General features: G+C 46.8%; 1 protein-coding gene across 1 annotated transcript in view; it reads left to right on the forward strand.

The window, feature by feature from the left end:
* The window catches only part of ankrd13c (ankyrin repeat domain 13C), a 132,313-nt gene that overhangs the window by 65,924 nt on the left and 39,994 nt on the right, over positions 1-26,395 (forward strand). The window contains exons 4-7 of the mRNA XM_038794398.1: positions 2,530-2,615; positions 13,491-13,536; positions 13,668-13,734; positions 15,847-15,991. Of these exons, the coding sequence (XP_038650326.1) occupies positions 2,530-2,615; positions 13,491-13,536; positions 13,668-13,734; positions 15,847-15,991 (344 nt within the window). The remainder of the gene's footprint in view (positions 1-2,529; positions 2,616-13,490; positions 13,537-13,667; positions 13,735-15,846; positions 15,992-26,395) is intronic.

Consider the following 26,395-nt stretch of genomic DNA (forward strand, 5'->3'; position numbering starts at 1 on the left):
TGCTCTACTCTTGAAAAATGGATTGGTGGCAAACAGTTGCAGTTGCCTAAAGGGGGTTGAGTTTAGCTGCTGGGCGAACCAGAATACTTATGCTGAGTTCTATATTCAGTATGAAGAAGCAATTATACCAGTTTATTTGATAAACAAGTTACCACTTGTATAGCAACTTGGCACTTTAGATGCAAGTTTGTGAGGAATCAAAGGAATATTCAGTCCAGCTATTCTTTGGGAAAGTTTGTAGTCACTTTAAAGTAGGCTACTGCACAGCTTACCAAAAAGTCCACAATTCACAAACAATTAGGTGAGGGATTTTGATCTGGTACCACAGGCGCAACAATTTTCAGTTTCACTACCTTAAGAGCAACTAAAGGCCATCAGTAACTGATGGTAGCTTAAAGGAATTAATCTTAGGTGAAATAGTAATAGCTGCTTTAGCTGATTGGAATAATAATTCTGTAACATGGTTTAAATGATGACACCGTTGTAATTGGGACCTGGAGGATGGCAAACAGTGATTATAGGTGGTTGTATGAGAAGTGGGGATTGTGTAAATCAAGTTGGTGTGTAGTTTTGTGTGTGTATGGTTTTGTTTGTGTGTGTGTGGTTTTGTGTGTGTGTGTGTGGTTTTGTGTGTGTGTGTGTGGTTTTGTGTGTGTGTGTGTGGTTTTGTGTGTGTGTGTGTGGTTTTGTGTGTGTGTGTGTGTGGTTTTGTGTCTGTGTGTGTGTGTGTGGTTTTGTGTGTGTGTGTGGTTTTGTGTGTGTGTGTGGTTTTGTGTGTGTGTGTGGTTTTGTGTGTGTGTGGTTTTGTGTGTGTGTGTGGTTTTGTGTGTGTGTGTGGTTTTGTGTGTGTGTGTGTGGTTTTGTGTGTGTTTGTGTGTGTATGTGTGTGTGTGGCTTTGTGTTTGTGTGTGTGTGTGGCTTTGTGTGTGTGTGGCTTTGTGTGTGTGTGTGGCTTTGTGTGTGTGTGTGTGGCTTTGTGTGTGTGTGTGGCTTTGTGTGTGTGTGTGTGGCTTTGTGTGTGTGTGTGGCTTTGTGTGTGTGTGTGGTTTTTTTGTGTGTGTGTGTGGGGTTTGTTTTTGTGTGTGTGACACTCACTCAAATGAGATGGGGCTGTTTAGCACAGGGCTTAATTGCTGGCTTTGAAAGCAGACCAAGCAGGCCAGCAGCATGGTTTGATTCCCGTAACAGCCTCCCCAAACAGGCGTGGGAATGTGGCGACTAGGGGCTTTTCACAGTAACTTCATTGAAGCCGTCGTGACAATAAGCGATTTTCATTTTTCATTTCATTTTCAAATGATCAACTTTATTTATTACTCAATTTTATTAAAACATATTTATTGCTTTGACTTGGCTTTTTGCTCAGCAGGTTGTTCTTTTACACCTCAGCTTTTTAAAACAAAATCCTGATTAATGCTGTGCCAAATATTGGCCGTGATTCTCTTGCCACATGCGGTGAGTGAGACCACAGTGCGGCCGGAGAATCCTAGGAGAGCCCTCCAGCAGCCCTCCCGACAGCCTCCGCACCTTGCAGGATTCACCCAAGTCCCGCAAGAAGTTGGAGTTGGAACTCCGTCCAAAATGGGTGGGACCAAATGACCTTCCGGGAAGTGGGTCGTTTACCTACTTACGACCTACCTGCCCGATATCCACCGGCCTCCCTCGATTCTTTGGCCTCCCCAGGGGGGCTGCAACCAGGCTCCAAACAGTGTTGGTCCACACAAATGTGGGCCAGGCGGCTCGGCATCTGGGAGGGAGGGAGGGAGGGAGGGGGGTGTCGGGTGGCAATGCAAGGCAGCCCTAGGATCGGGCCCAAGACGGGTAATGCCATGAAAAAAGGTGGCGGGGGGGGGGGGGGGGGGGTGTTGAAGAGTTGGGATGTGCAGGGCAGATGAGTAGGAACCTCTGGGAGGTTGGAGGGGGTGGTGGTGATGGATGGTTTCCCAAAAGGTGGTGCTGTCAGGGGGCTTGGGGGGGGGTCTGAAAAGAGGGGCCCTCAGAGTCCATAACGGGGTGTCCTCATTTGAGGGTTATGGGGTAGTGTCCATGTGTGTGAGGGGCGTGTGGGGGATCCACAAGCTCACTTGGAGATCGGGGCACGCTTTCAAAATGACAGCCTGATCTGAGTTCAGCTCCCCAGTGGTTAAAAAAAATGAGTGTGGGCTAAATAAGTTAGAAACTCCCCAGGACCCAGAAAATTGACGAAGGATCATAAATAGCGGTAGGGAACTTGCCGGCACAGCCGGCATAAAACTCCCTGAAAACCCCCCACAAATTAACTTAGAAATGTTTTGGGAGAATCACGCCTATTATCTTTCTGAAATTTGCAAATTGACCCCTGAAGATAGATAAAAATTGAAACGGCCTCCCTACCCCATGTGAAAAGGTTGGACAAGCCTGGTGTAAAATGGTGGGTACTGTCAATTCTCTTTACTGCAATATTACAAAATTACAGCAGAGGGAACTGAACAGAAAGCTTTTGAAAAGTTTAAATTTGAGTAATCAAATTGGTGCAATTCCTTTTGTGCTCAGTCACAGCTTTATTGCGAAAACTTAAGCAGCAATCAAGAGAAAATGTAGAAGAAAAACGACCTCGATTACTAAAAGCTCTGAAAGAGGTAAGCTTTAAATTTTGAGCTTTAAGCCAAAATATTTTTGTTGAATAATAATTATTGAACTGAGGGATCAGTTAACTTTGCTCATCCATATTTTTTGGTAAATAACATTGCTTGAAATATGGTAAAACCTTTGAGATTATATTGAGTCATAACTGTTGGCTTGGGTGATTGTCCTTGATTCCACATTGAACACCAGAGCTCAGTGCTGCTGTCTTGGGGAAGACCAAGCAGAGGTACTTTTCTCACCGAGTAAAGGAGAAAAGATGATGGGCGTCATCCTAGCCTGCTCTTGCATTATTCTGCAGTAAATAATATACCCCACCCCCCGCCCCAGCAGTCCTTTGGTTCCTCATCTATCTTTTTTTTCCTAGCTTACTTCTCGTTGCTGGCCTCGAAGAGGTTTTGGAACAGGCCGATGAAATGCCCCCAAGTGTCCAGGAAGCCTTCCTCTGACCCTCGGATGGCATAATTAATCTTCTCCAGGTGGAGAAATTCCGGGAGGTCAACGAGCCAATCTGCAGCTTTGGATTCTCCGGCGTGCGATAAGGGAAGCGAAAGTGAGGGCGTTGGCCCCCTTCCCCATGTGTAACTCTGGCTGGTCTGATACCCCGAAGATTGCCACTATTGGGCATGGCTTCACACTCACTCCCACAGCCTTGGACATTGCCTCGGAGAAGGCTGTCCAGAACCGGGGAAGTCCAAAATATGTGGGTGTGGTTGGCCAGGCCCCTCTGGTACCACTCACATTTGTCTTCCACCTCCGTGAAGAACCTGCTCATTTGGCTTCTGGTCAGGTGCGCTCTGTGAACCACTTTGAGCTGCATTAGGCTTAGCCTTGCGCAGAAGGAGGTGTGAGCTGCATTAGGCTTAGTCTTGCGCAGGAGGAGGTGGAGTTTGCCCTGCTCAATGCTTCACTCCAGAGTCCCCACCCTACCTCTGTCCCCAGTTTGTCCTCCCTTTTTTGTCTGGTCTCGTCAAGTGGTGTTCGAGCTCTGTCCAGTGGCTGTCCGTATATTGTCCCACATAGCCCCCCCCCCACCCCCTTCTCGCTGCTTGTGCCTATCAGGTCCTCTAGTAGTGTGTTTTCTGGGCCCCGAGGTACCCTACTGTCTCTTTCCAGAGGAATTATTTTATTTGGAGGTTTCTCAATTCCTGTCCTTTTGCTAGTTTCCAGTTCCTCGTCCGTTCGCCCAGTGTCGAAAGTCTGCGCCCTACGTAGAACTCCCCGACCGTCCGTGTGCCCCCATCCTGCCTCCATCTTTTGAAGGTGGTATCTAGCATGGCTGGAGGGAATCTGTGAATGCTGCAGATGGGGGCCATGGGGGACATTTTGGTTATCCCGAAGTGCTGGTCTCAACTGGGTCCACGTTCTCAGCGTGGCCACTACCACTGGGCTCGTTGTGTAAACCAAACTCTTAACAAATATGCAATTTCACCTTTCCTTTACCTTTTCCATTTCAACCACCTTTTGCAATTACTTTTAAAATAACATGGTTTGCTTTAAGATATTAAAATGGTCAAATTAGTGTGCAGAACACAATATTCCTCTGAAAATAAGATTAAAGTCTAACATTGCCACATAGAGGAGGTGTTCTTGAAATGTGACTTTGTAACTAGATTTATAATTCTGGTAAGAGCCAATGATTTAATTCCCAGTGACCGACTTCATTCCTCCACCATTCCCAACACCTCTCCCATCACCCAGGGCACCTTCCCAGTGATTAATATCCCAGGCCCAAAACATTCATTCCAGGTGAAGCAGCGTTTCATTTTCACCTCTTTCAGTTTGGTCTATTGCGTTTGTTGTTCCCAAAGTGGTCTCCTCCATATCGGAGAGACCAAAAGTAGACTGTGATTGCTTTGCTGAGCACCTTTGGTCTGTATGCATTCAGGACCTTGATCTTCCCGTTGCTTGCCATGTTAACACAAGACCCTGCTCCCATGCCCTCATGTCTGTCCTTGGCCTGCTGCAGTGTTCCAGTGAGGTTCAACGCAAAATAGAGGAATAGCACCTCATCTTCCAGTTAGGCGCTACAGCCTTCCGGTCTCAACATCGAATTCAACAACTTCAGATGATTAGCTCTACCCCATCTCAACCCCTTTGTTTTTATTCCATTTCATTTTAACTGTCCTTTACTGTTTATTTATTTTGTTTTATGTATTATATATATTATATCCCCCACACTTTCCCACTCTTTTCCTCCTATCTTATCCTCCCCCTTGTCTTACCTTTTCTCCCCATTGCTTCCCCCTTCCCCTCCCCCCCTTTTCTCATTTTACCTCTCTCCCACCCATGTCCCCTCCCTCCCCCCCACATCGACATCTGTCACAGTTTACCCTCTGATTTTAGTTTCTCTGCTGTTTGGCCTTTCACACCTTTTATTCTCTCTGGAGACTGCCATTAGCACTCTTTTCTCTTGGTTTCTGTGACTATGACTCATCTTTCATTCCCTCACCCCACAGTATAAATATCTCCCACTTTATATTCCTTATAGCTTTGACAAAGGGTCATCTGGACTAGAAACATTAGCTCTTTTCTCTCCTTACAGATGCTGCCAGACCTGCTGAAATTTCCCAGTATTTTCTCTTTTGGTTTCAGATTCCAGCATCCGCAGTCATTTGCTTTTATTTATGACTTGAAACCTTTGTTGTACAATTCATTTAAGTTTATTGACTTTTACTGTACCAAATAAGTTTAAAATTAATATTGAAGCATTACTTGGTAGTCAACTGATATTCTTTATTTTCCTAACAGGACTGATAATCCCGCATCACCCTTGCGCTTTTACCCCACACCACCCTTGCGCTTTTACCCCACACCACCCTTGTGCCTTTTCCCCACACCACCCTTGTGCCTTTTCCCCACACCACCCTTGTGCCTTTACTGCACACCACCCTTGTGCCTTTACCCCACACCACCTTTGTACTTTACATCTACTCTCTGCAGAATTGCTGTCTTCACAGGAACCAGTCCAAAGTTACTCCCAGCTTGCATCTCCCAGTTTCACATCCAGTTTTTTAAAAAGTAGTTTGCCTCAGTCTTCTGAGAATCCCCAAACACTTTACTGGATCATTTAAAGCTGTGGTTCCTAATAGCTGACCTATCAACATATGTTTACAGCCTGTCATAGAACCCCGACAGTGCAGAAGGAGGCCATTTGGTCCATCGAGTCTGCACCGACCCTTGAAAAGAGTATGCTACCTATGTAGTCCATGCCCCCATCCTATCCCAGTAACCCCAACTAATCTTTTGGATATTAAGGGGCAATTAAGAATGACAAATTCACCTAAACTGCACATCTTTGGACTCTTGGAGGAAACCGGAGCACCTAGAGGAAACCCATGCAGACGCTGAGAGAAAGTGCAAACTCCACAGTCACCTCAGGTTGGAATTGAACCTGAGTTCCTAGCGCTGTGAGGCAGCAGTGCTAACCATTGTGCCACTGTGCTGCCCCTGTCTCACGTCTTTAGTTAAGGAGAAATGTTCTTCACTGTTTTCCATCCTACCAGTTACTATCATTTTACGCAGTTCTTTATCCATTTCCAGAATTTGGATATGATTGAACAGCCACACTGCACCCGAAAAGCAGAACAGTTCAGGATGCATGACTTTATGTATTGCCATACCAGGACTAACAAAATAAGATGAAATAGCTTGCGAAAATCGCAACAGGCGTAAATCAGCCACGGTGGAGCCTATGAATTTAAGATAAGGGTCCCATACTTATGAAATATGTCAGATTTGGTGTGGGTCACAAGAGGTCAGGAATTCCATAGGATGAATTCCATAATTAATCTATGCGATTTTTTTGATTGAAGGATATTTGCACTAATAGGGTTTTTTAAAGCTGCGAAGGTCTGTACATTGTATATCCTTTTTTCATTAGAATCGGTCATTCTCATCTGGAGACATAAAATCAGGGACACAGGATTATACTAAAGTCTCTGTCAAAAAGCCTTTCCAGCTCCCTGACTAGACTGGGCCAGTAGGATTGAATCTTAACAGGTCCATCAACAATGTATGTAATCATTCTCGACTACCAGACACTTTAGGTACCTCGGAGAAGAGCAGGATCAAATCTGCGTCTAAGACTCGGAGTTATATGCAAACGATGCAGGAGCCTGAACTGGGTCTCCTTCATTTTATTGCAAACCAAAGTTTTAGCGACAATCCCATATAGCACCCCATGTTCCTCATTAATATTAATTGCTAAGTCCATTTCCCAAGACTGCAAGGCACTCAACATGCTAATGCTGGTTTTAGAATTTAACGTATCATAGAACTTGTTAATTTATTATTTAGGCTGCACCGATTCAGGATTCTTTCACTGGGAAAATTGAGGGGTCAAGACACAAAGTTGTCTTATTAAGGATAAAGTCTCTTAAGTTGTAAACACTTAAAAAAAAAAAAAAAAGTGTTTTGGAATGTAATATTTTTCTCACAGCTGCTCAGAGGATGATGAGGAAGCATCTCTGAACAAGTCTCCCGTGCCACCCTTGTACCCAGCTTACAAATGCCCCCATCTCTCCAAGTGTTAAATCCATGGTTGATTAGACCGGGTGGAAAGTCTGGACTGCTGTGGATGGGAGAGAGAGTTGAAATTACATCGAAGAGGGACAGTGGGGTGAAACTACAGATGTCAAGTCTGAAAAAGGACGCCCGCGACATGATGGCAGGGGTGGTAGTCAGAGAATTTTAATAAAGTTTGGTGGAGAAATGGATGAACCCTTCCAGATACATGGCCAGAACTTGAAGGCTAATTTTAAAATCACGGGAGAGGAAGCTTTGGGCCCAGTCAGAGAGCAACTGAACAACGTAACTAAAGTGGTAGGCGCGCAGACCGAGAAATTGAAAAGAGTGGAGGAGCCCGTATCCCAAAACAAAGACAAACTTGTATCCATGGAGGCTGAAATGGCGATCGTCAGAGATAGAAGTAAGGGCCTCAAGGAGAAGTTGGATGATTTGGAAAATAGGTCCAGGCGCCTGACCCTTAAGGCTGGTGGGTCTATCAGAGGGAGTGAGGGCTGAAGGCCGACTGAATACTTTGTTGCAAAGTTTTCCCAGTTGATGAGCGGCGATGAGGTATTTGCTGCGCCGGAACTCGACAGGGCACACAGGGCCTTGAGGCAGAAACCACGACTAAATGAGCCACCTCGAGCAGTGATTAATCGGTTTCATAGTTTCCAGAAAAAGGAACGGGTCCTGGGATGGGCCAAGAAACCCCAAAACATCAAATGGGACGGCAGCATGGTAATGATTTACTAGGACATTGGCACGGAATTGGCAAAATGACGGATAGCCTTCAATAAGGTGAAGACCGTCCTGTTCAATTGAGGAGTGCAATTTGGTGTGTACTCAGCAAAGCTTTTTTTAAAAAAAATAAAAATTTAGAGTACCCAATTATTTTTTTTCCCAATTAAGGGGCAATTTAGTGTGGCCAATCCACCTACCTTGCACATATTTGGGTTGTGGGGGTGAGACCTACGCAGACACTGGGAGAACGTGCAAACTCCACACAGACAGTGACCTGGGTCCAGGATCGAACCAATGTTCTTGGCGCCATGAGGCAGCAGTGCTAACCACTGCGTCACCGTGCCACCCTTGTACCCAGCAAAGCAAGGGTCTCTTTTAACTCAAAAGATTTCTATTTCGAAACTCCCAAGCATGTTGAGGACTTTATCAGAGATCGTAGTCTGGACACAGCTTGAGAGATGCGGTTGGTCGGTTGTGGATGTTAATATTTTACTGTTGCTGAGTTGAATTGGGTTAATGGTGGAGTTGTTTGAATGGAGTTATTTTCTCCTCTGTTCTGTTTTTTTAAGATTATTTTTTTTTAACAGACTTGGGAATTACTGAGACGGCAGGGGATGGGGGCTTCTTTCCTTAGTTTAAGCCCTTTGTTTATTATGGGTGGGAAAGAGAATCGGGGAGGGGGGAAACGATCTTGGGGCAGAATTAAGGTGGTGGTTAAGGAATAGATGAAACCCGTGGCTGGCGCACCGTAGAATCCTGCCCAAAATCTTTCCAGGCCTAAGTAGAGCTGGAGGCAAGGAGGGAGCGGGAAAAATTAGTAAACCATAGCACAGTGGGTAGCACTGTTGCTTCACAGCATTAGAGACCCGGGTTCGATTCCTGGCTTGAGTCACTGCCTGTGCGGAATCTGCAAGTTCTCATCGTGTCTTGTGGGTTTCCTAATGGTGCTCCAGCTTCTTCCCACAAGTCCTGAAAGACGTGCTTGTTGGATGAATTGGACATTCTGAGTGTACCCGAACAGGCTCCGTAGTGTGGCGACTAGCGGATTTTCACAGTAAGTCATTGCAGTGTTAATGTAAACCTACTTGTGACACTAATAAAGATTATTAGATTATTATTACAGAGGTAGATTGTAAGTATGCAGACAGCCCATCCACAGAACTATTAGCGGAGAGGAGAAAGCTACAAACACAGTTCAATCTGATCGCTATAGGTGGTGCGCTAAGACAGTTGAGTCGAGCTAAAGGGGCAATTCACAAATATGGGGAGGAAGCAAGTCGGCTCCTGGCATATCAACTGGGGAAACAGGAGGCTGAGAGGGAGAGATTGCCAGATTGGGGCACGGGATGGGGGCTGGTATCGGATCAGGAGAAGGTAAATTAAGTATTTACCAAAATTTACGCAGGTTGGAACCTCTATGGGATGGGAAAGATATGGTGGAATTCCTGGGTGAGTTGAACTTTCCCAGAGTGTAAGAGGAGTTACGAGAGGACCATGAAGCTCCGCTGGAGTTGGATGAGATCAAGCAGGTGCTGAAATTGATGCAGTCGGGGAAGGCACCGGGACCCATGGGTTCCTGGTGGAATTCTATTAAAAATCCATAGACCTCAATTGTTAAGGATGCTGAGGGACTCCTTGGAGAGAGGTGCTTTACCACAGACATTGAGGCAGGCTTCAATTTCCCTACTCTTTGAGAAAAGACAAGGACCCCTTAGACTGTGGGCCGTATCGGCCGATTTCTCTATTAAATGTGGACGCAAAGCAATTAGCTAAGGTGTTGGCGTTAAGACAGGAACCTTGTCTGCTGGAGGTGGTGAGTAATGACCAGCGGGTTTCACTAATGAACGGACGTTGATGGCGAACGTGAGACGACAGTTGAATGTGGTGCTTGCTCTGGGGAGGGTCGGGTTCTGTTGATCATAATCTCGCTTGATGTAGAGAAGGCATTTGACCGGGTAGAGTGGTCTCTTTGCGGTATTAGAAAAATTTGGGATTTGGGCCTGGGTTTTGTAGCGTGGGTGTTGCTGTTATATACGGCTGCATTTGCCAGTCTTTGTACAAACAAAAGGACCTCCACCTCCTTTAACCTCTGCCGGTGTACCAGGCAGCAATGTCCAAAGTCCCGTCCGCTGTTTGCACCAGCAATAGAGCCACTAGCCATGGCCCTGAGGTCCACGAGTACATGGGGAGGAATAGCTAGAGGTGGGGTGGATCACTTGTCACTCGCTGTATGCCGATGACTTGTGTGAGGGATCTGGAGGTATCAATAGATAGCCTTATGTGGATCTTGCAGCATTTCGGGGCATTCTCTAGTTAAAAGATAAATACAGGAATGAGTGAATACTTTATGGTTGGAGTGCCGAGACAGAGAGGGGGGCTGAGGGGAGTACCGGTCCGACTAGCTGGAAGTCATTTTCGGCGATTGGAGAGTTGCGTGCCAGAGGGTTGTGTGTGTGTAGGTGCCCTAACCTTTGCGTCCGGACAGTAAACAAACCACAGGGCAAGCAGGGAGGCAGAAGGGAGATGCCTCTTTATTATTGTGTCATAGCCTTGGCAAATGTTAATATAAATAAATGTAAAACCAATTAAAATACTTTTTATAAAAAAAACTCTGCTGAGCAGAATCCATTAGTGGGTTGGAAATTATAAGTATAATAATCCTTACAAGTCCCACCAAGTTGACCCAATTGATCTCCCCTGTTGAGCGGCGGAGGCCTAGCAGCCGGGGTTCGTAAATCTAGAGCTCGAAAGCCGACCCAGATTGGGATTGGTAGACCCGGCTGGATGTGCTGTATGCTGCATTGCGGCTTTTACTTTTATTTGCCCAATAAACCTTCATTTCTGTAACTTTAAAAACAAATTGTGAAAATGAATAATTATAGGCCTGGAACGAAGATTGTCCCTTGGCTTTAATGGCAGGGTACTCTGCGCCCTGCCTGATTTGAAACATGATTTGAAGATGCCTTTGCATCTAGCTTAAAGCTTGGTAGCCAGTTCTCAAAGAACTTAATAGGAGCCTTACACGCTATTCCTCAGGCAAACCGATGATTCAGATATTCTTTCTCCAATTCTGTTCTCCAGATCTTTCAGGAATTCTGGCATACCACGTAGCTGGTTTTCCAAGAAATGAATTTGAGCTGCCGAGGAAGCAACATGTTCAGGGTTCTCTCTTCTGTATTATCAAGTCTTTTATTAATATTCTACAACTCTTCCTCATGAGCACATAGGTTTTGAGTTTGCACATCGAGCCTTGGATCAATAACACAGATGATGTCGGCAATTATCATTTTCACCGCCTCAGAGAGCACTGGGTCAAGAGACCTCAAGGGGATCAGGCCACCCTTTTGAAAAGGTGGATCGAATCCCGCTGAATCCACCAGCACCCTTTATCGCCGGATCTATGACATTTGTTGGCATATTCTTACCAATATCATCCAGAAGTCTTCCATAGAGGCATTTTGGCACAGTGGTTAGCACTGCTGCCTCATAGTGCCAGAGACCCAGGTTCGATTCCGGCCTCAGATGACTGTGTAGAGTTTGCACATTCTTCCTATGTCTGCGTGCGATTTGGCTGGTTGCTCCGGTTTCCTCCCACAGTCCAAAGTTAGGTGGATTGGCCATGTTAAATTGTCCCTTTGTGTCCAAAAGGTTAGTTGGGGTTATGAGGAGAGGGCGCGGGCTTGGGCCTAAATAGGATGCTCTTTCAGAGGGTCGGTGCAGACTCAATGAGCTGAATGGTCTCCTCCTGCACTGTAGGGACTCTATGATTCTATGCTGCTTGACCAGGAGCCGATGTAGATAAGCAATAAGATATGCAAATGGTATTTCCGCAAATGAAGATAGCAGTAGAATTTCAGATGACCTCAGGTTTACAGAGGGTACATCACTATCCACTTGCTGCTTTTAACAATTTCTCTTCCTCTCATAAATCTGGTTTCGACTCTTCAGACACTGGAAATGGCATTTCTTTTATTTACTGTATTAAACAGTTCACGATTTTAAGCAACACTATCAACTCTCCACTTGTCTTTGTTCTGAGGAGAAGCTCTGCTTCAATCATTGCTTTTTACTGAAATCTCTCATCTTTGGAATCACTCTAGTGTATTCCTGTTTTATCCTCTCCGTGGCTTTCACATCCTAAAATGTAATGCCCAGAATTGGGCAGAGCACCCCATTTGCGATGAACAAGAGTCTTGCGTAGATTCATCATAACTTCCTGTTTTTCTACTCCCTGCCTCTGTTTAAAAAGCCCAGGATTACTTTGTTAACCTGTCCAGCCACCTCCAATGTTATGTGTGCAATTACTCTCCAGAATCTGTTCTTGTAACTAAATTAAAATGTACCATTTAATTTGCCTTTTGTTTCAAAATTTTTTTTTTTTTTTTTTAAAAGAGTACCCAATTCATTTTTTCCAATTGAGGGGCAATTTAGTGTGGCCAATCCACCTATGCTGCACATCTTTTGGGTTGTGGGGGCGAAACCCATGCAAACACTGGGAGAATGTACAAACTCCACATGGATAGTGACCCAGAGCCAGGATCGAACCGGGGACCTCGGTGACCTCGGCGCAGTGAGACAGCAGTGCTATCCACTGTGCCACCATGCTGCCCTTAACTTGCTTTTTGTTAGGAAGAAGGCAATATATTGCCCCCGTTTTCTTTGCTGAATTTCTTTTGGCCACTTGTCTGCTCGTTCCACCAGTCAATCTATATCCTCCCCACTATTTAGACCAAAGAGCAATACAACACAGGAACAGGCCCTTCGGCCCTCCAAGCCTGTACCGGTCATAATACCACCCATGGCGAAAACCCTCAGCACTTCCTCATGTTGTAACCCTCTATACCCATCCTATCCATGTATTTGGCGAGATGCCCTTTGAACGCCGTTAATATATCTGCTTCCACAACCTCACCTGGAAACGCGTTCCAGGCATCCTGTGTGTCAAAAGACCTGCACCACACTCTCTAAACTTTGTCCCACGGACCTTAAACCTATCCCCCCTGGTGACTGGCCCCTCCAGCCAGGGAACGAGTGCGTGGCATCCACTCTATCCATGCCCCATATAATCTTGTACACCTCTATCAGATCACCCCTCAACCTCCTTCGTTCTAATGAAGACAGTCCGAGTCTGTTCAGCCTCTCCTCATAGCTAATACCCTCTAGACCAGGCAACATCCTGGTAAACTTCCTCTGCACCCTCTCCAAAGCCCCCACATCCTCATGGCAGTGTAGTGACCAGAATTGTATGCACTATTAAGTGCGGCCGTACCAAGGTTAGATACAACTGTAGCATGGCTTGCCGGTTTTTGTATTCAATGATTTGTCCAAAGAAGGCAAGCATTCCGTATGCTTTCTTGACTACCTTTAGCACATTTGATGTTCATGCTAAACAGTTGATTTTGGTTCTACTAGCGCCTTCCCATGGTTTGTGTGAACATTGCAATAATTTGAAGATCACTGATTTAAAATATTTAATGTTATAGCTCAATTCCCAGGCAAGTAACTTAAAATAAAAGGTTATCTGTTGCCATTGTAAAATTTATTTCCTCAAGTTATAAATGGACAATTAAACTATAATTAGTCTGTTACTCAGGGGTTTATATCTTTGTTTTATTTTTTAGCTCGGGGATTTTTATTTGGAGCTTCACTGGGATTTTCAAAGCTGGGGTAAGTATTGATTGTCATTCTTTTGACTTTTTTTCCTATGCTATTGCTATCTTCAATTGTTGTCGAACTTCAAGTCCATGTTAGCAACCAAGCTAGAATCATCATTCACTCCTTTCATTTCTCTATTACAGTGCCTTTACTTTCCAGGATTCTGCCTTCAGATGCCTGTAAAATTTACAAACAGGGTATAAACATCAGGTAAGTTAATTTATATCCTAATTTCTTAACGAATAAGGTGCTTAAAAACATCACTGCTAGAGAGCACAATCATGCCTTTGGATACAAAATTCCTCCTGATTTTTTTTTGTATGCATTTTTGGATATAGATGTTGTTGACTAGGTCAGTATTTATTTACGTATCCTGGTTTTCCTTGAGAAGATTGTCTGCCACTTTCTTGAAACATTGCATTAAAGCAGTTTGATACAACTGAGTGGTTTGCAAGGTGCCTTTTGGAGGGTAGTCAACTAATTTATACGAAGCTAAGGTGAAGCCGTGTAGAAATGATTGTTTTTTTTACCTTCCTGTGAAAAATTAAAAATCCTGTGGTCACCTTTTCACTGATGCCAGTTTTTATTTCCAGATTTTTATTTTCTAAACTGAAATTCAATTGGACTTAATAGAGTTTTAACATATTATCTGGATTGCTAATACAGTAACATAATTACTACGTTACTAGCGATTGACTCAATTTCCTGCATGTTTTCCAATATTTTAGAGTTTAGTTAATTAAAAGATTGCCTGCTATTTGGATTTAGTGTACAAATCCTACTAGCCTCCTCAGTGAAATACTCTTATCTCAGTGCCCATCGCCAAGTATCTTGCACGGGTCATTCATAAGCCAGTTTGTTGGATTGGATTTGTTTATTGTCACTTGTCCGGAGGTACAGTGAAAAGTATTTTTCTGCAAGCACCTCAACAGATCTTTAAGTACATGGGAAGAAAAGGGAATCAAAGAAAATACATAATAGGGCAACACAAGGTATACAATGTAACTACATAAGCACCGGCATCGGATGAAGCATACAGGGTGTAGTGTTAATGAGGTCAGTCCATAAGAGGGTCATTTAGGAGTCTGGTAACAGCGGGAAAGAAGCTGTTTTTGAGTCTGTTCGTGCGTGTTCTCAGACTTCTATATCTCCTGCCAATGAAAGAAGTTGGAAGCGTGAGTAAGCCGGGTGGGAGGGGTCTTTGATTATGCTGCCCGCTTTCCCCAGGCGGTGGGAAGTGTAGATGGAGTCAATGGATGGGAGGCAGGTTTGTGTGATGGACTGGGCGGTGTTCGCGACTCTCGGAAGTTTCTTGCGGTCCTGGGCTGAGCAGTTGCCATACCAGGCTGTGATGCAGCCCGATAGGATGCTTTCTTTGGTGCATCTGTAAAAGTTGGTAAGGGTTAATGTGGACATGCCGAATTTCCTTAGTTTCCTGAGGAAGTATAGGCGCAGTTGTGCTTTCTTGGTGGTAGTGTCGACGTGGGTGGACCAGGACAGATTTTTGGAGATGTGCATCCCTAGGAGTTTGAAACTGCTAACCATCTCCACCTCGGCCCCGTTGATGCTGGCAGGGGTGTGTAGAGTACTTTGCTTCCTGAAGTCAATGACCAGCTCTTTAGTTTTGCTGGCATTGAGGGAGAGATTGTTGTTGTTGCACCACTCCACTAGGTTTCCATCATGTGTATAAACTAATTGGGCCTTCCAAGTTGTCACACATGCCTAAGGCAATTAAATCATAGCTCTGGACTGATATCATGTCACCCACTTGTATGTAATTCATTACAGGTTGAAGCAATTTAAAGAAAGCATTAGGCAACCCATGAAACAAATACTGTACAGATTGTATTTATAAATTAAGTGGCTTTCTCATGTGTTCAACAAAATTTATTTCTCATAGGGCAGCACGGTGGCCTAGTGGTTAGCACAGCTGCTTCACGGCGCTGAGGTCCCAGGTTCGATCCCGGCTCTGGGTCACTGTCCGTGTGGAGTTTGCACATTCTCCCCGTGTCTGCGTGGGTTTCGCCCCCACAACCCAAAAATGTGCAGAGTAGGTGGATTGGCCACACTAAATTGTCCCCTTAATTGGAAAAAATAATTGGGTAATCTAAATTTAAAAAAAAAAAATTATTTCTCATAATTTCATGATTTTGTTTGCAGAAGATTTTTGTTGAATTTTCGTATTCATAAACGATTCAATTCAATATTTTGTTATCCTGTGAAACATCTTCTAAGAGGTTGCTTAATGCAGGAAATTCTGGAAGCTTATAAATGGGAAAATTTAACATGAACTAAATTCCTGTGCAACTAATGTATTTTCAGGCTTGACACAACTCTAATAGACTTTACAGATATGAAGTGTCAACGTGGAGATTTGAGCTTCATTTTCAATGGTGACGCAATACCCTCTGAATCTTTCATAGTACTAGACAATGAGCAGAAGGTTTACCAGCGAATACATCATGAGGTAAATTTTGTGCTGTATGAATGCCAAGTTAGCTACGTACAGTTCATATCATGTACAGTAAAGTGGATGTATGAATAAAGTTTGTATCTTTGATACCAAAACATTTACCTTTATTAAATTGCTTTACTGGATTTGTATTGGTTTATGTTTTTAACATATGTATGCAAATGTATTCATGCATGCTATTTATTAAAATTGTAGAAAGATATACTGCAGTTCACAATAACAGTTTTGACACATATGTTGCAGTTGTGCTTTGCCTTTTCTTGAGCTTTGACTTGTGCATTTATTTTCCAGAGTACATTCTGGTGCAAACACGTAGCTCGCATAATTGATTTCTCCTTGTACTTTACTTGCTTTTTAGCTGCAAATAGAAAAATAACTAGGATTGCATAACATTTTAGTTGCTATTTAAAGATTTTAGGTTTATTTGAACTGTGCAGTTGTTTATATACATACTGTACATTATAGTATTGAGAGTAGGATTAATAATTCATACTGACACCAAGGCCAGAATTTACACGGGATGAGGGGGGATCTTATTGAAACTTCAGGATACTGCAAGGCCTGGATAGAATGGATGTGGAGAGGATGTTTCCACTTGTAGGAAAAACTAGAACCAGAGGACACAATCTCAGACTAAAGGGACCTCCTTTAAAACAGAGATGAGGAGGAATTTCTTCAGCTGGAGGGTGGTGAATCTGTGGAACTCTTTGCCGCAAAAGGCTGTGGAGGCCAAATTACCGAGTGTTTATAAGACAGAGGTAGATAGGTTCTTGATTAATAAGGGGATCAAGGTTTATGGGGAAAAGGCAGGAGAATGGGGATGAGAAAAATATCAGCCATGATTGAATGGCGGAGCAGACTCGATGGGCCGAGTGGCCAAATTATGTTCCTTTGTCTTCAGGTCTTATTATGAGGTCGGCAGGCACGTGCGTGAATCGGACGCACACACGCCAACAATTCAAGGGCCAATTAAAGAAATTACAAATACAATCTGCAGGAATTTTATGCTGCCTGTGCTCTATTTAGTTAATTGTACGGACAAAATGGGTGGGCACTCATTACATGTTTTGCATTTCCTCACTTGGGCAGGATAAAAGGCTCCTGGTGCCCCACCAGATTCTGTGTGATAGTGTTCGTAGCTGTGTGAGTATAGAGTGAATTTCCATGTTATTGTTTAGCACTTTTGAGGCTCGACTTTCAGCATTTCAGGACTTCCCTGGAAGATTTTCCTGAGGATTGGAGGACTGTCTCATCATTTGCAAGGCACTGGTCCTCTACTGCTCTAATTGGGATAGTCTACTCTGCTGTTGGGGCCCCTTTTGAAGAGAGAGGGACAGGAGAGCACGGTGAGCACCGGCAGTGTGCCAGGCTGAGTCTTTTGAGAGGAGAGGCATGGTGTTCAGTTGCCAAGGCAGGAGGAGTGGCAAAGACTCCACAACCCAGCGGCAGTCCACCAAATGCCTGCAAATGGGTGAGGTCCAGTGCAGCAGGAGACTACGGTTTTCCAGGGACAAAGTGACATCTCTTTGCAAAATGTTGGTCCTGAAATTGTTTCCAACTGCATCGGTGTCACCCAATGCTTGTGGCATTGAAAGTCACAGGGCCCTTGACTTCTGTGTCTCCAATTAATTTTAGGGCTCAGTGGGGGATTTGTGCAGTGTCGCACAATCAGCTGCACACGGTTGTGTCAAGCTAGTGACTGATGCCATCTTCAGACACACCCGGAAGTTTATCAACTACTAGATAGACGAAAGCAGAGAGAACACAAGGGTTCATGGTGATGGCTGGTTACATCTGCATCCAGGATGCTATTGACTGCGTTTATTTGTCCATCAGGGTGCCAGCAGGAGAGCTGGGAACTTCCATCAACAGGAAGGGGTACTATTCAATAAATGTGCGGATTGTCTCTAACCACAGCGTACAGATTCTGCAAGTTTCTGCCCGGTATCCAGGGATCTCTTACAATTCGTACATCTTGCGCACTCTTGGGCACCAAGGCAGTACGTGGTTCCTGCAAGATTGGTTAGATGGCTCCTGCATGACCAGCACTATCCCTTAAAGAGGTGGCTGATGACCACACTCGGTCACCCAAGAACTGAAGTAGAGAAGAGATACAACAGCAGTCATGCATCCACATGAGTGATGGTTGAGAGGACCATCTGGCTACTTGGGATGTGCTTCCTGTGCTGTGACCAATCCAGGGGATCATTGCAATATCTGCCAGAGCATGTCTCCCTCATAGTTGTTGTATACTGCACTCTGCACAATCTACCTCTGGCAAGGCAGCCCAGTGGAGGATGTGGAGAGCGAGGCAGGACCACAGGCAAGTGAGTATAACTTCAGTAATGGGTCGGAGAATGAACCTGGGACTGCACATGTTGAGAACTTTGAGGCAGACGATATGAGCGTTCAGGGGGGATAGGGACGCGAGGAATGCATTGATCCAGCGCATCTTCAGCTAGGTATCCAAGGCATGGAGGCTGACAAAAATCTATGGCAATGTCTTGCTCACGGTAAAACTTGCTTCAGAACCAAACCCAGAAATCCTGCACTGCACAAAACCCTCACTCCTACTACATCTGACCAATGTATAAAGCATACAACCAACTCAGCCTATTGAATTGAGGAACATTTTTAAGTGACTTAACATAAGAACAGCTTACAAATATTCCAAAACTAACATAAAATTTAAAGTAATGAACTCAATAATGTCACAAGTGACACACCCCTGTTGTGCTTAAGGTGCCTTAAACTTAAGCCTGCAGGTGCTTCAATTGGTGCTCCTCCCTTGCTTACAGGAGCATTGGAGGCAGTCTGTCATGGTGGCTGTGATGATGTTGGCGGGTGTCCTCTAGCCATCTGTGTCTGAGTTCGTTCCAGTTGGGAAGGAGCATTAGCTCCATGGCTGGGCGCTGATCAGATGTTGCAGCATCATCAGATGCAACGACCACTGGCAGAGGGGCACATGCTTCCCACATGCGGAGTGCCCTGAGGAGCCAGCAGAGGCGACAGACGGCATATCGGCCAACTTGAAGTGCATTTGCACATCCCTGCTCCCCATTGACAGACGGGCGCCAAGCCGTGATTAGGTGCTTCATCCATCTCTGAGAGGTCAGAGCTGGTGTGCTGGCTTGCAGGTCCGAACATAACCCATGCAACCTCTGAGGGTGTCCCTGAAGCAGCCTCTCCACAAGAGTCACCACTCTCTTAATGGAAGAGGCTGTGCACTCAATGCTCAGGGTCATTGCGGTGCTCATGTTCCACATGGACTCTTCCAAGATGGACGCCATGGCACGCAGACCCTCTTGGATCTCTGTCTGATCTCTTGATGCATCCATCTGGACATAAAAGCATCTGCTGCCTAATAGATTGCCTAATGGACGTCTCCAGAGGCTCATCACCTGCCTCATCATCTGCCTACAACTCAGCATGGTCCTGACCTCTAGCAATGCTCCACTGTTGGAATCTGGGATCTCTCTGCCTCTGCCATCTCCTCACACGAGTGTGATGCATCCGCACCGCTGCGCAGTAACCTTGGTGGCGAACAATCTAATAACCAACTAAGCAAGAGCATCTGCACTGGTGCCTGGTTCTGAGAGACAGCATGACACATGGAGGAGTGATGTCTTTCTAGGTGCCTGATCGGGGTTCCTCAGGGTCGCTCGTGGCTGGTACAGTTGGCTCTACTCTGGAAGAAAGGCACAATATCTGTGATTTTAATCATCATCATCACAATACATGCTAGGTGGCCTCCTGAGATGATGGAGGGATGCTGCATGGTGATATCTACAATGGAGCTTTAATGGGTACTCTGGCTGGGACAGCTCACTTTCTGCTAAGCAGAGCCCATGAGCTCTCCTGTACCAATGGATCTACACGCTTCCTTTTTATCCCAGACGCCCGTCACACCAAGACTGTGGGAGCGAGCTGGCCATTGGCAGTCCAGCTCTGGAGCATCGCTCCCTCGCTCCTAGTCAGTGACAGTTGATTGGGGACGGCTCCACCAGTTAGGTGCTGCCCAGCCTTATTGTGACTTGTCGTCTCTTGACAGGGGACAATAGATAAGTTCATTAGGGTTCCATCTTGAGGACCATTCCATTTTCCCCCTTCCCCACACAGGCATTTAGTGGGCTAATGCACTGTGGCCTATTGTGTTGACAGACCAGCCTTGTTTAGCACAGGGCTAAATAGCTGGCTTTTAAAGCAGACCAAGGTAGGCCAGCAGCACGGTTCAATTCCCGTTCCAGCCTCCCCAAACAGGCGCCGGAATGTGGCGACTAGGGGCTTTTCACAGTAACTTCATTTGAAGCCTACTTGTGACAAGCGATTTTCTTTTCAGGGCAGGCTTTACTCTCAGATCCCGAAGCTCCCAGGGGAATGGTCACAAGTCCATGCTATCTCTATACTTACCCTTGCCGACCACAGAAAATCATGGAACCTTTTGTGGCACCCAGGTGCGACACACAACATCATGGGCGACATGGCAGCACAGTGGTTAGCACTGTTGCTTCACAGCGCCAGGGATCTGGGTTCGATTCCCAGCTTGGGCCACTGTCTATGCGGAGTCTGCATGTTCTCTGTGTCCCTGTGGGTTATCTCCAGGTGTTCCAGTTTCCTCCCACCTCCCACAAGTCCCGAAAGACGTGCTTGATAGGTGAATTGGACATTCTGAATTCTCCCTCCGTGTACCCGAACAGGAGCCGGAGTGTGGCGACTAGGGGCTTTTCACAGTAACTTTATTGCAGTGTTAATGTAAGCCTACTTGTGACACTGATAAAAGATTATTATATATGCTCGCTGACCTTGGCCTAGATGTGACAAGACACCAATTAAGAGCAATCTCCATCTTATAGCGAGATGGAAGCCCAATCTAACGGCTACCTGGGAACTAACTGGCTCCTCAGTGAGAGGTCACTGGGTGCACCATTTAGCACTACTATTTAAAAAATGGAGAGCTAGCGCAATGGCTGCTGAGGGGAGCTGAGTAGCCATTTCCATTCCCTGCCATGCAGCCATAGGACATTGGAGCTGCTACCCCAGTGCTCAGGGGGTGGGAGGGAGTGGGGTATTATAGGTCAGGGGAGCCCCATGGTTGGGGGTGGGTTGGTAAGGGGCCTAGGGTTTGCGGGGCCTGCAGGCCGTCCTCCAATATTGTGCATACCCATAACAGGGACAACTACAGCTGCAGCCTGTCTATCCTACCAAACACTTCAAGGATCGAGCCCTGTTCGTAGTTATATCCTGACGGTCACTTTAACTCCCTTTGGCTGTGAGCCGCCTCTGGCTGCACAGCTGAAGGCTATTGAAGAATTGACATTTAGTTATGTGAGCACTTCACAGCTCTCAAGTGCATTCTTGTGGGTACGTGTGCCATATGTCAGAGGAGTGTTATTTCCGACCATCCCAATCAAACTGAGGCCTAGACACTTTGCCTGGGCCATCAACATCACAGAGGCAGCAGCCAACAGTCAAACACCCAAGAGCTGGGCTTCAGCACTGTGGATATCCCTGCAACCAGAGGGTCAGTGCGCGGATCAGGGGAGGGTACCCGAGCACGGTCTCCCTAATGTTCCCAGCAAGGGTCTAGGACCTAAGGGCACTTGCTGTTGCCGGGGGTTAGTGTGCAGAGCGGGGTTCTCCAGCACAACTGTCTCAGTGAATGGTTCTGAGAAAAGGCAGGACACTTAAAAGTGGGTGGAGGCTCGGTGGATACGAGGGTCCCAGGGTGGAAGCCCTAACTGATTTTCAGTCTCTCTCCTTATCCAATTCCTTACAGCAACCAAGATGGATGGTGTTGTTGATCTTGTAGTGGCAGCCCTCGCAGTGCTCATGGCAGCCCAGACAGCCAGATGCCAGAGAAGGTGGTCGCAGCATTAACGCGTTCAGGGCACCACCACACCCCTGTGGGGTGGTTGAGACGACCCTGCAAACCCAGCCGCCCATCAGGCCATGCAGGGACCCAGAGGGGGATGCCAGTGCCGGCCCAAGATGTACAGGCGTTGTTGGTCTTTCAATGTCAGCATGTGCCGCAGGAGACTGTCTCAACAAGGAGACTGTGTGGCACCTTGAGGACTTGACACCCCATGGAGTAGGAGGAGGATGTATGCTCCCGGTGGCCGTGAAAGTCGCTGCACCCTCGACGTTTATGCAATGAATTTATTCCAGGGCTCGAACAGGGCCTTGTGGTGTATTTCATTTCCCAAGCAATAGCCAACAAGTGCATCCGTGAAATCACGGATGCCCTGAATGCCTGGGCAGCTGACTGTATTAACTTTGAGCTGGACCAAGCCCATCAAGACGCCTGGGCAGCAGGATTCTCCGCCATCGCCAGGATTCTCAGGTCCAAGGGGTAATGGATGGCATGCATGTCGCCTTGTACGCACTAGGGCATCAGGGAGTGTCCTTCATTAATAGGAAGGGTTTCACTCCCTGAATGTTCAACTCGTATGTGACCACCGCTTCCGCATCATGAGCATGTGTGCACGCTTCCCAGGGAGGGTACGTGACAGCTACTGCCTGGAACACGATGAGATCCCCTGCGTCTTCGAGGGCCACCCCAGGATGCTGGGTTGGCTCTTGTGGGGGGGGGGGGGGACGACGAAAGGGTACTCGCTGAGAACCTGGCTGATGACACCAGTGCAGAGGTCAGAGACTGAGGCGGAGACCCGATATAACTCGGCCTATGCTGCCACCCAGGCTGTCATTGAGCGGTGTATCTGACTGCTGAAAATTAGGTTCCGATGCCTGTACAACACTCATGGTGCACTGCAGTACACCCCCCAGAGAGTCTCCCGCTTTGCGGTGGCCTGTTGTACGCTCCACAAGCTGGCACAGCAGCGGGGGCAACGTGTGGAGGAGGAGAGACATGTGGCCTTTTTTGAGGAGGATGAGGATGAGCCGGACCAGGAGAAGCTGAAGAACAAGCCTGTGGAGGACCCCTGGCAATAGCCAGAGGAAGGACGACAGGCAGTGGTGAGGGTCAGGCATGCCCGGGGGGCCAGGATGGCCCTCATCCTAACCCACATCTCATAGGGTGAAGCTTTGTCCATCAGTTTCTCTTTACCCCCCCCCCCCCCCCCCATCCCAACCATTGACCACCGTACTCTTTTCAGCGGGTCATTATATGAGGCAGGAGAGTGATAACCCGTTATGACGTAATCTCTAGTGCTCCTCAGTTTATGCCAAAGCCTGACTCCTGTCTTTCTGTTTATAGCGTGCTCACCCCCATCACCTGAACGGGGTCTGTGTCGGGGGTTCTTGCTGTAGGACCACCTTGCGCAGGGGGTTGGGGGTAGCGGAGAACAGCTGGGGTTGAAAGTGGGGGCAGCTTGTTATGAAGAATAACGTGACAATAACGTGAGCATGCAAAACCCCCATTGTCCCTAGCTACAGCTGGTGCTCGCTCAGTAGTCCTCAATCTTCACCTTCCGTGCTCTGCTGCAACGTCTAGGTGTATCCCCAGAATGCACACCAGAGTGGAGGCAATCTGTTGCTTCTCATGTCCTGTGGCCTTTGATGCCCTCAGCTGGTGTCCTCTGGGGTTCGTGGAGTCGGAGAGCCCCGGCCTACTTACCAGTGTCACTGGCATCACCAGTTCACCTGTTCTGCCTGCTGACCTTGAGACATGCCGGTGTCGGGGGCCTCCCCATTGTCTGCAACATCATGTCGATGTCCTCGCCGATGCTTTTGGGTGACTGGGACATGATATGGAGAGCCTCAGCAATGTCCACCTGTGACTTGGACATATCCCTCAGCGACTGGGACATGATGTTGAAGCCCTCGGCCATGATCAACACTGAGACCACCACGCATGCGCTGACCTCATGCTGCAGGCTACCCACTACGGTTGCTACCCTAGCAGTGTTGACCTTGGTGCTACATATTGCCGGTGCCATCTCCTCAGCCCTTAGCCTGTGAGACTCCAATCGGCAATAACTCGCTGACGTCCCCGCCAGAATCTCATGGCCGTGCCCTAACTTCTGCATCAGCTCCGGGGTTACCATGCCCAGTTGCTCTGCATTTGACTGGGGAACAACGGATTCTTGGGATCGAGCAGACCTCTGACTGCTGACTCCCTTGGATGTTCCTACCGCCATCTGATGTATATCAGCAACTGTGTGGTGCTCACCAGATTGTGCCCCTGAAGCCAGTCCACTAAAGTCACCCACCGAGGTGTGTGTCTCTGCACTGGTAGAAGGTGGAGATGACAGCTGTGATGCCTCTATGGTGGTCTTTTCTAAGCTCCCCTCTGAGCTTTCTGTTGGGTGTCAGTGAGGGGGAAGGATCATTCTGTCTCACTTGAGACAGGTCATCTGTGTGAAGGGAGAGTGGATCCCATCTCTGCGGCGCAGGACAATCTTGCTTTTGGTGAGCACTCTCTCCTCGGCCAACCCGCGATCTCTAAGTCCTGTTCTTCAAAGGGGCTAAGGACGCTCTGGAACCCCGCATTCCATCTGGGACCTTTCCCGTCTGTTATGGCCAACTTCTCCTGCGAGGACAGGGGAAATGAGCCACACGCACGCTTGGTGCACCGGGGGGGGATCTATGTCGTTAGCTGTGTGGGCTCTGCTCCTGGGCATGGAGGGGTTTTGCTGGTGGGTGCCAGGATGTGCAGGAGCACAAGCGCAGTGATATGCTATGAGGGAGGGGTATGAGGTGCCAGCTGCCGACTTGTTTGGTGGGGTTGGTGTTGGGGGGGGGGGGGGGGGGGATGTTGGTTGCGAAGGTCAGGGGGTGACATGCGGGGCTGCTGCCAGGGTGTCGGTGTTAACTTATCCTTGCGGCCTCAGCAGAGGTTGTTGTTCCTCTTCCGTTGTTGTGTGACGGTCCTCCTGGTCACACTGCCTGAACTGACGGCCACTGCCTCCCAGGCCACATTGGCGTCCCTGTTGCTGGTTCTCCGACCCCCTCTGGAGAAGAGATGCCCCATCACGCCTCCAAGGTGTCCAGCAGCCCAGCCAGGTTGGCATCCCCGAAGCTTGGAATAGATCTACCTGGTGCCGTGGTCATGTGCTACCTGGGAGCTAATTTGCAGGGAGCATTTATGAGCAGCTCTCCATTGTTAGCAAAATGCCATTGGGCGTAGTTCCAGCGAAACAGCTGGTGGGACAGCCAGTACTGGCATGAAGCTCATGAGCAATAATTTCAAGTTAAGTGTCATTAAATACGAGCCGCAGTCTAGCCGGCTCTGCTATCAGGAGACACCCGGGAAGGCACATCCGATATGACACTTGGGATGTTTTCAGTTAAATCACGCCCGTACGGTGGCAGCACAATGGTGCAGTGGCTAGCACTGCTGCATCACAGCGCTGAGGACCCGGGTTGAATCCCAGCTTTGGGTCGCTGTCCGTGTGGAGTGTGCACATTCTCCCGTGTCTTTGTGGGACTCACCCCCACAAGCCAAAGATGTGCAGGTAGGTGGATTGCCCACACTAAATTGCCCCTTAATTGGAAAAAAATAATTTGGGTTCCTTCTCATTTTCTAAAACTAAATAAAAGTTCCGGTCCTTTGAGCTGGGTTCATTCTTTAGATCTTTCTGTCCAGTTGGAACATCAACTGGGATTGTAACAGATGGAAGAGCAGGTTGATGTGGAGTAAATGAACTTCTAAAAGGTGTTGGTGGAAGTGCCACAAAATAGACTTGCCAGCAAAGTTAAAGCATGAGAAATAAATGGGAGATTGGATCCATGGGTACATAGTCTGTGGAGTGATAGATAACAGAATAATGGAGAATGTTTTTCTGACTGGAGCAAAGTATACAGTGGGGTTCCCTTGTGGTCATTACTAGGGTCACTACTTCTTTTGATCTGTGTCCATGAGCAAGACTTGGATGCACAGCGCAATATTTTTTTTTAAAATTCTGGAATATAAAAAGGTTGGAAATATTATGAGCTACGAGGTCAGTGACGGACTTGAGAAGACATGGGCTGGTGGAGTGGGCAGCAAGTGGCAGATGAAATTTTATGCAGAGAAGTGTGAAGGAATGCACTTTAGTAGGAAGAACAAAGAGCAATAACAAATAAAGGGTGCAATTCTGAAGGGGGTACAGAGGAACAGAATTCTGGGAATATATGTGTACAAATCGTTGAAGATGGAAGACAGGTTAAGAAAGTGGTTAAGAAGTTACATGGATCCTGGGCTTCAGAAGTAGAGTAAATCAGCAAGTAAGTTCTTACAAGCCTTAATGTAACACTGGTTTGGCCTCAACTGGATTTTCGTGTCCAATGCTGAGCACCGTACTTTGGATGGATCTGAAATCTTTTGAGAGGCTGCAGAAAAGATTTGCATGAATAGTTCCATGAATGAAGAGATCAGATAAGAGGATAAATTAGAGAAGCTGGGGTTCTCAGAACAGAAGGTTGAGAGATGATTTGATAGAGGTACTCAAAGTCATGAGG

This window comes from Scyliorhinus canicula, chromosome 4 (assembly GCF_902713615.1).
Source record: "Scyliorhinus canicula chromosome 4, sScyCan1.1, whole genome shotgun sequence".
In the NCBI taxonomy this organism is placed as follows: domain Eukaryota; kingdom Metazoa; phylum Chordata; class Chondrichthyes; order Carcharhiniformes; family Scyliorhinidae; genus Scyliorhinus; species Scyliorhinus canicula.